Below are 10428 nucleotides of genomic sequence, written 5' to 3' on the forward strand. Positions count from 1 at the left end.
AGCTCTAGATACTGTGCAGAGCTTACTCTACAGATTAGACAAAAGCAGGCATTGCTGGGGACAGAAAAGGAGAGAGTGAGGGACAGGACCAATCAGAGACAGAGAAACTAAAGGAGCCAGGTATTACCTGTAGCCACAACAGCACTCCATCATTTCTTTCTGGTATTCCCTCTCTCTGATGCTCTCTCTCTCTTTGTCCCTCTCTCCCTCCTCTCATCCATCTCCACCCAGCTCTCTCTGACAGTCTATTTGGCCCACACAGCCCTGTCATCCATTCAACCTGTCAGTCCTGGCAATGGCACCAATCTCACGCTGTATACTGTTTGTAGCCGGGTTGCTAGGACTTGCGGTTAGAGTGTCTGTGCCATTGCTGAAAGCCTGTGGGTTCAATTCCCATAACACCCGGGTCACAGAGTCAACCCCACAGTGAGAAGGTCAGAGGTCCAGTCCTTGTGGAATAGTGTTCATCCCTTGTTACAAGGTTTTCACACAATATGCATTTACTTTACTGTACTTCTGGTTACTTAAATGTGTTTTATACCACATATTTTACTGTTATTTTAAAAAACAATCTAATTTATTTTACAATCTGGATTTTTTTTATAATTTCGGTTATCATTACTATCAGTGTTAACAAGATTTTACTCACCAGCTCAGCTCAGTGAGATGTGGGGGCGTGGCTTTACAACAGAGTGGACAAGGCAATCAAATGAATGATCAGTCCAAGTTTTAAAAAGTTGCCAAGGAAACCAATATATTTGGAAGTGAAAAAAATGTTGACCCATTTAATACTATATGTCTTTTCTCCATTGTCAGTTTCATTAATGCTCCTGTGCACAACTAAATTCAGTACAGGTGGTCAAAGTTGAACTGAGAAGTGGCTCTAAAAAATAAAACGGATGCTTACACCAAACATTTTGGGTAACAAACATCCCTTTTATTTGCTTTTATGACACCATGTGTAATTTTATCCCTGTAATTTCTTAAAGAACATGACGTTGATTCATCGTCCCTAAATTATTTGGATACAAATAGAATGATATTAATTAATATACCTTCTTGCTGTGTTTGTAGAATTTGCACTAACCCAAAGCCTGCTACAGGCACTCCTTACACTACACTATTTACATAGATAAAAACTGCACTATACCAAAACTACATCCCAGAGTCATATATCCAGTCTCATTGAATTTGTTACAATTTAAGGAGTAAAAAACACGTTGCATAAATCTGTGAGTGTCAGATGGAAGTCAAAGGGCTTTTTGTAGCATTGACCTTCATAGCTGAGTGGAGAGAGAAAGCCACTTAGATAACTCGTGGAAGGGCTTTGATATCCTCTGGGGAACCCAGCATTAAGACTGCATGCAGTCCTGACACTGTGAGGCTCTTTGGATCAAACTGTCAACCACTGTCACTGAAAACGTTACACGTATTAAAACTGGAAATATGGTTTTTAACACAACGACACAGATGACCACACTTTTGCTGTATCAAGGGAATTTTATATTTTTGTCTTTTCTTGGTTGTTATGCATTTTATTTTTGCCATCTAGTTTCTGTTATCCAGTTCATGCAACCCATATGGTTTCATTACATCACCTGCACATGTTTGGATTTCCTCTCTTTAATAAGCCTAAATAACTTTATATAACTCTGACACATTAGTGAACACATACATACTGATCTGAGTGATAAAGTAACCTATGAAAAACATTTGGCCAGTATTCCTCTCTACGCTGTTACTGATACTGTTACTGTAGGATTGTAAGGCTTCTGTACTTCACTGCTGAAACAAGAGAGTTAAAGTGTGTGGGAGGAAAGCCTGGGAGGAAAGCTGAGCGAGAGAGAGATGAGCTTTTCCAAAAATCACTATAACATGCCTACAATAGTCCTATAGGGACCTACAGTGTGTTTGTGGTACTTGATAGTAAATTTGCTCTATGTTACCTTTAATTTCCTCTTACAGTACCACCGTGAAATCCTTAGATGATGTTTTTTTTAAATCTCTTATGCATAAACAATGTATAATAATTCAGTTACACATAGTTCTTGTTGGATAGCGTGTTTTTGTATTTATAGTGAGTTTGTGCTTTTGTTTCCTTCCCGTGTCACATTGTCCATCAAAAATTGTGATCAATTGGATTGAGATCTGATGACTGCAAAAGACATTCCATACTCATAAAAGTATTCATTGACCTCTCATGCCCTGTAAGCATCTGCATCCGTTATGTTTCTACACTCATTTATTCAAACTGCTCCAGTGGTGGAAGAACTTTTTAGATCCTTTACTTAAGTAAAAAGTAGTAATGCATAAATTTATAAGTACTCAATTCCAAATAAAAGTCCTGCATTCTTAAGTAAAAGTACAAAAGTATAGTTGATAGTTAAGACAAAATGTACTTAATATATCAGTAAAAAGTAAAAGACCTCATTAGGAAGCAGATTTTCTCCTAAGTGTTATTATAGGCCTATATCAATTATTGGATTATTATCACTGATGACTTAATAGCAGGTCAAGGTGGAGGTAACTACAGTTTGGTAGTTGAATCTGTAAGAATGCATTATACCTTATATTATAAGCTGATCATATGTTTTAAATCTAAAAAGTAACCAGTAATTATAGCTGTCAGATACATTTAGTGGAGTAAGAAATATAATATTTGCCTCTGAAATGTGGTGGAGTGGAAGTGGCATAAAATGGAAATACTCAAAATTTTACTTAAGTTGAGTCAATGCATAGTTACATGCCACCACTGAATTAGCTTGACCTACACTTTACAGTGTTTTATTAATCTCCTGTTCCTGCACCTATTGGAATATTACATAATATCATTGTGATACTGTAGGAGGTAAAAATACTATGAAGATAATGTCAACATAAACTCAATCTAAATCTACAGGAACAACAACCATACCTCTCTATAACTCCCTATTCTAGTGGTGCCCTTACATATATATATATATATATATATATATGTATTTACTTTTATACTTATATCCACTTTGTACTTAATTTATCTTAGCTGTATTATAGTGTAGTATATTTTGATTTGCTTCTATTCCTGTGTGCATTCACAGTGAGCAGCTGTAACGAAAGAGTTTCCCCTCGGGGATCAGTAAAGTATTTCTGATTCTGATATATATATGTTTGTAGTTTAATGATAACCAGAGAGAGAGAGATAGTTTAGATAGGGATGGGGAGAGAGAGACAGGAAGAGAGATAGAAAGCAAGCGAGAGAGATTAGCTGCTTACCTGCAAAAATGTAGAAATACAGTTTGTGTCCAAACGCAAGCAGGAGTCCTTTCATCAGCTCCTTAATGTCGCTTCACATCACCGACAACAGCAGCAACAACATCCCAGTCTGATCAACCATTCCGCAGGTCCTCTCTCTCTCTCTCTCTCTCTCTCTCTCTCTCTCTCTCTCTCTCGGGACTTGGCCCACCTCCTCAGAATAGCGCTTCGTTAAACTCTCGGTGATACCCGAGATTTACCCGCACGATGATCAACACTCTGAGCAAAGAACCTCTCCGATCGTCCGAGCATCCTCCTCCGAGCGGTCCCGTCCTCACAACCGAAACATCCTCGTCACCATCATCATCATCACTGTCACCATCCTTCAAACCCGCAGAGCTTTATTATTTTCCTTCTTTCTTTAGCAACATTCATCTGACGATAGCATCATCATCATTAGCTCTCATCTGCTTTTCTCTCCCGCATCCTCCTCATCATCTTCGTCGGACTCTGTCTTCACGGCTTCCTCACCGTGTCTCTGTCCCGTGGCTCGTCCCGTGGCTCGGCTCTGCTGCAGCCCAGTAAGTGTGTCATGGTAGGGAAGACAAACGCATCATCCAGGGCAGGCATGCCGATGGCGAGACAGCCAGCCAGGAAATCCCTCACCAAAAACAAACCGTGATGCTCTCAGAAATTAGTGCAACAATTTAATGTGCATCACCCCAGAGCTACAAGTCCCTATCAGAATTTTACTGAACTCTACAAATTACATTTAAACCTTAAACTCTTAAAATCACAACAAAATCCCACAGATATCCGTATATTTGGTTAGGTTGTAGTTTAGTCCCACAAACACAGTTACCTGTAGGGAAGTTTTAATAATATAGTGATAAAATAATTTTTAAAAAGTATAGTTTGGGATGTTGCATAGAATATTATAGTGACAGCATATAAAATATGCCACAAGAGGTTAAAATACTAGATCTAATGTTAGTTATGATAACAAAGGCCTTCAAAGAATTAAAGTGCACCCTTAAAGTCCACCACTGTCCACACACGTTTGTGTACTTTAGACACATCTGTACTTCTGTTTTTCATGGTTTGGGCCCCTTTAAGTCCAACTGAGGGATATTGTCAGTGTTAGTGTGCTTTCTCCTTTGTGTCAACAGTTTGGGGAAGGCCATTTCTTGTTTCAACATGACAATGCCTCCGTGCACAACGCAAGATAACAAAGACAAGGTTTTCCCAGTTTGGTGTGGAAGAACTTGACTGGCATGCACAGAGCTCTGACCTCAACGTCATCCAACACTTTTGGGATGAACTGGAACACCAACTGTGAGCCAGGCCTCATCGCCCAACATGAGTGGCTGACCTCTCTAATGCTCTTATTGCTGAATGGGAGCCAATCCCTTGAGCCAGGTTCCAAAATCTGGTGAACAGCCTGAAACCAGACGAGTGGAAGCTGTTATAGCAGCACATTAATGCCCATGTTCTTGAAATCGTATGTTCAACAATCTTAGAAAGATGTAATGTTTGGATGTAATATTTGGATGTAATGTTAATCCATCTCTGTAATCTCAGCGTAGCTCCAACCACCCTCAACCTGAGCAAATGTCTAAGCAGCCAGAATTGAACACCTGTTTAGGTGTACAGAGCCTTTAAAAACAAGTTATACATACAAATCCTTCAATCTTGTCTGTGCATCTACTGACAAACTGCATCAAATTTCCTTTTTTTTTACTGCCTACTTGTTGTTGGGGTTACACATTCCTGTAAAAACTACATTTACTCAATTCATGTATTTTATTATTATTAGTATTATTTTTTAGGTATACTGGTACTTTAATTATCTCCATTTTGGAAGACTTTATGCAGTAGTTTTTCTGCACTACAAATCAGACGAAAATGCAGTTATTGTTCCAATCATTTAAGTTAAACATGAGACATCCTAATATATTGCTTAATGAACTAAGCCATGGTTCAGCATAAGCACACACTAACGTCTAGACTTTATCTAAAGAATTTTAAAATGGCACTATTCGTCAAAATTTGTACTTTAACTTTTGATACTTGAGTTAATTTTACTTCCAATAATATTTGTTTCCTTCTACTTGGAATGAAATGTGAACATAGGAATTGAGTGCTTCCTCTGTCACTACTGTATGGCAACCTGTGTCAAGATACCCCATTGAAGAACAATATCCATTGTATCAATACAGATTGATTAAATGTACTTATATAACGCCTTTCTAGTCTTTCTGACTACTCAAAGCGCTGCAACTACAATCACATTCACCCCATTCACGCCAAGGTCAATGGTCATCAAAGTAACTAATCATTCACACACACATTCACCGAAGGCACAGCAAAGGGAGCAATTTGGGGTTCAGTGTCTTGCCCAAGGACACTTCGACATGTGGGCTGGGGGAAGCCGGGATCGAACCGCCGACCTTCCGATTGGTGGACGACCCGCTCTACCCATTTGCTCTACCACTAAGCCACAGTCACCTGATTATTAAAAAATAACATTTGAAAAAGCATAGGAAAGGCGTTTCCTGCTCTGACATGTTTGACTGGAAATCAAGGAACATTTACTGTAGGACGGCTGCCTTGGCACGGCAGATTGAATACATTATTATTTACTTCTATTTTACTGATTTAAAAAAAACTCCACAAAAACTCTACATGAAGGAAATGATACAGGGTGTATTTCATGCTTTAAACCACAGTGTGGCAACAGAGCATTACCAGTTTTTAGCCACTTGTCAGTTTGGCTTTTTTAGATTGTGCTGTTTTCTCCCTTTGTTGATTAATAAATGATGTATTATCTAATTTCTAATGCACATAAGATGGTGATTAACATTTTAAGCCACAAAGCAAAACTCACAAAAAAGACCTATCACACACAGACTCTTAGGTGGAGAGTCTTGGCAAATTGACCAGTTTGGCCAGAAAACTCTGTTGCAGTGACATGTTTTTCATTTGTGATATACATTATAATATTCCCATTTGCTTAATCATATAATTTTAAATAATTTAACCATATATCCACATGTTATTGTTAAATTTCAAAGGTGCTAAGACGTAAACATACCACTGTGGAATCTCAGCAGGTCAAAGAAATGGTGATTTGTATTCAGGTATAGCATACTAGTCTGTAAATACATGATTTTTTGCGTTATTTTGACAAAATCAAAATCATATGGCTCCAGGCCAGCTGTTCTAAACTGTCCAAGATGCTTTACACTGGATATGGTTAAAACTTTCCACCCTTTTGGTTTGCTGCACAAAGCAAAACTGGGCAAACAAAGAGGATGAGAGGATGGGGAAAGGGGATATTCTCCTCTTCACATTGTTGTGAAGTATTTATTGTTCACAGACAGGACGTTAGTCAAACAGCTACAGTGGCAGTCCTTGTTGAAATCACCCTTTGTGTATGTTTTACTTGACATTACAGCAGCTGATGATTCAGTCTTCAGTGTTGTAGCACAAAACCCCAACATCTCCCAACTGATTAGTTACCAGAGCATGTCTTTGTTTTCCCAAACAGGTTTCAACAAACACTCAGTGAGATGCCGGACCTCGGCGGTATCTACATCTGCAACAGCTCCTGCTTTTGTAGCGGTTGTTTTGAACTCTGGTTTGTTTGTCAGTGTGTCAGTGGGATGTTTGATGCAGCTCTGCTTTTGTGATGGTTGACTGCAGTGCTTTTCAAACCAGGAATGAGGACCAGGCCTGTTTCCAGTGGGCATCCATATGGGAGGGGTACTGGTATGTTTGAGTAATCCTGCTTTACCGTGACTTACACGTAGGGAACTGAACCCCTAAATCTGGCAGTGCCATGTTCTACCATCTTAGCTACATGCCACAGCTTTATTTCTGCCTCTACAAAGACACATCTGCTTTACAGACCAACAGAGGAAATGAAACAAGAGACCCAAAGGCAAATCCTGATACTCAGCATGAGGCCAGAACCTTTGTGCCACAGTGTTTTGTCTGTAGATGTTTGTGTTACACCACAGTGAAATATTTGCACAGACAACCCAAAAGAAAACAGTTTTTCTCCTCCTGCAATAACAATAGAGACAGAGGTTTTATTTATGAGATTGTATCGAAAGATGTGGGCAAGGAGACAAGTTGGAAGGTTTTAGAAACAACATCAGTTTGTCTCTGACAATGGAAGACATTCTTCATGTTGAATTGGACAGAGACTGTTTGATTCAACTGAATCTAATCTTTAAACCTTACAATCCATTTTAGAAACCTGATTTCTTGTTTAAACCCATTAAAATGTATTCTGACTCCTTGTTAGGATTCCAACATTTCCAAAGATCCCAAATACTGTGCATCAGGTGTAATTATAGGGGAATGTGCATCACATTACTGGCCCATGGTATGTCTCCAGTGACGCATTAAAGATATCTGTGAACACCGGAGACAGCTGATCGGTACAGTGCTTCAGGGAGAGACAGAGTCTGACCCAGCTGCTTTGCGGGGGATCTGCCTCCTGAACAGTCTGTTGACATCCCTCTCCAGGATGGAGAGAGTCGTTGTTGCGGTTGGGGAGGTGGGAGCCTCGGAGGTGGGCAGTTGTTGAAGGGCCTAGGCCCCTGATGAGGTGGGGGAGGTGGAGCTGGTGGGCTGGAGTCATACACTAACAATACACTGAGTATGAATGAAGACATGTTTTGACAGATGTGAGATGTTTATGCCCATGACAATATTTAAGAATATATTGATGATGTATAACAAAATTGAAGGTATCTTAAGGGTTTGTAGATTATATGAACCTACTGTAGGCACATTTCTGAAGTAAAAGGATATGATCATGTTCAAATTAGGTAATGAGGCAACAAAAGAGAATACCAGGTTGGAAAAATACCCCCTAAAAACCTGCACATATCAAACGCCTTTACACAAAATCACGTGGTATGTGCGTGTAATACTTTCTGTTGTTGCAATGTGCACAGTTAGCTGTGCTACTCTCTCACATTCATCTCTGCTGTTTTTCATGCTGACAGAAACAAACATAACTGCTCACGACAAGACGCAGAGTATTCTCTAACTGGATTACATGCTGTGGTCATGTAAACAGCTACCCATATCGACTCTTTTTTCATGTAAACACATATTGCAGCCCACTTCAAAATTCAGACTTTCTTTGATCAGGCTTCAAAGGATTATCCATTCGCAGTCTCCATGTAATCGTATTCAAGGATAAAGGATGCCTCAGTTTAATAGTTTGGTTTTGTAGTTTGACCATAACGCAATGTTTAGCATGTTGCTGCCAGCTGGTCTTGTCCCATCCTCACCACAAGTAGACCAAAGTTGAGCTGAGGTTGAAGGAGGAGGGAAAATGAGATGGAAGTATGCCTCTCTCCTCTCTCGATCACCATCTTTCTTTCCTTTCAGTCTCACTTCTTCCTGCAGACATCCGTCACATCTTCCAGCCATCTTCCTCGCCTGAATAACTAAGTGAATTTGGTGCCTGCGCAGCTCGCAAAACTCAGTGAAAGCTTTTTAAAAGCATCTCTGTTCCTGATTAGGTGGTATTAGAGAGTGTTATCATAGAGGAAATATGAAAAAATATCAAGGGTTGGATGTTTGGGGTTGCATGCTGGACCACATGAAATCATTAAAAGTTGTGTTGTGGTCGTACTGTCCATGGAGATATGACGAGGAGTCAGAAATCTGCTTGAAATGGTAATTTGTGGTAAGAAAAATATTATGTAGTTTTGGATGTCATGGATGTTATCACCCTGCTTGTTCTTCCCCTTTGCTGCAGCCTGGGTGGGTCATCAGTGTAACTTGCTGCACCTGAGAGACGGGAGTGGCTTTGGGTATTTAAGGCCTGTTTCCCAGTTTCACTCTCTTCTTGGGCGGCCATATCCTCTACTTTCTCCCAACTCCTTAAGTAACTTTAGGTTTATTCCTTAAAACAACACTCACACACCTACACTCACTCATCCAGACATGCCTTAAGGTTTGGCAATGTTATACTTCAATTCAATGACATTGCCCTGCACAAAGCCCCGAAAATGGATGTGATGGTTAATAAATAGAGCGATGACAAACTGTAAACAGGGTATGAGACAGATACTGAAGGTTATAGTCTGGTAGTGTGATATTGTACTAAAAATGTGATAAAACACACTAGAATAAATAAAATAATTTCTCCATTTCCAAATACAGTGAATCCGTATTTCTATTGGCCAACCGAGCAAATCCACTTGGTCCAAGTTGAAAAAAGGTCAGCTCTGACCTGCGAGTCTGCCAGAGCCGGCTGGAGATCGCACTGAAACAGGAAACGCATGCTTGAATTTGTTCGTCATTTGGGCTTCAAAAGAAGTGAATGGGACGCTGACAGCTCATGTTATTTTTCTTTGTGTAATTCAGTACATTTAATTGCTATTTATAACTTTTGTATTTGCATTTATTTGAGCCACGGTTTTAACATCAAGAATTTTCTGATTGTAACTTATCAGGCAAGACAACTTTTCAGAGATATGGTGAATGCAACATCCAGAGGCCACCTTCCTGTTCAAGTTCTGTCTTTGATCACTGATTATTTAATGTTTCGGTGTAGCCAATTACACCAAACACCAAACAGCTGTTACTGACATAAAGTATTTTTCTATACCTAGTGTCAAGCAACAAGTAGGAAACACTAACCTTAGCCTCGGTTAGTAGGGCCTCTTCTTCATGTATTCATACAATAATAAACCAAGAAGTGGTAGCCATGAACTCAAAGGACGTCTGAGTTGGCAGTGATCCAAACAATGGACCAGAGGATCAGAGGGCTGATGTTGAAATGTGGCCTGGATTTGAGAGACTCGCTTGAAAATTGACAATATTATTTTTTTTATTAAAAATATTGAAAATGTCATAGTCCGACTCCGCCTCTCCCTCATTCCCAGTGTCTCCAGTTGTTTTCTCCCCTTCCGAGTGTTTCCTGTTTGTCATCTCTCTCTCTCTCTCTCTCTCTCTCTGTGTGTGTGTGTGTGTGTGTATCCATGTCTGGCCCCCTCTCTCCTGCCACTGAATCACCTGCACACCTGTTGCTCATCTATTCGTCAAGCTCTTGCCGCCACTCCACCTGCACACCTGAGAATCATCCACTCATCACCTCCTGCTGTGTAAAAACCCAGCTCTCCTTTCCATCTTTTGCCAGATCATTCCATTTGCTTATGTGGTACG

At 39.8% G+C, this 10428-nt stretch overlaps 1 protein-coding gene across 1 annotated transcript in view; it reads right to left on the reverse strand.

The window, feature by feature from the left end:
- bean1 (brain expressed, associated with NEDD4, 1) overlaps positions 1–3887 on the reverse strand; it is a 49524-nt gene extending 45637 nt beyond the window's left edge. The window contains exon 1 of the mRNA XM_044214420.1: positions 3253–3887. Within this exon, the coding sequence (XP_044070355.1) occupies positions 3253–3307 (55 nt within the window). The 5' untranslated portion in view covers positions 3308–3887. The remainder of the gene's footprint in view (positions 1–3252) is intronic.
- Between the last annotated feature and the right edge of the window lie 6541 nt (positions 3888–10428).

This window comes from Siniperca chuatsi, linkage group LG11 (assembly GCF_020085105.1).
Source record: "Siniperca chuatsi isolate FFG_IHB_CAS linkage group LG11, ASM2008510v1, whole genome shotgun sequence".
Taxonomy (NCBI): domain Eukaryota; kingdom Metazoa; phylum Chordata; class Actinopteri; order Centrarchiformes; family Sinipercidae; genus Siniperca; species Siniperca chuatsi.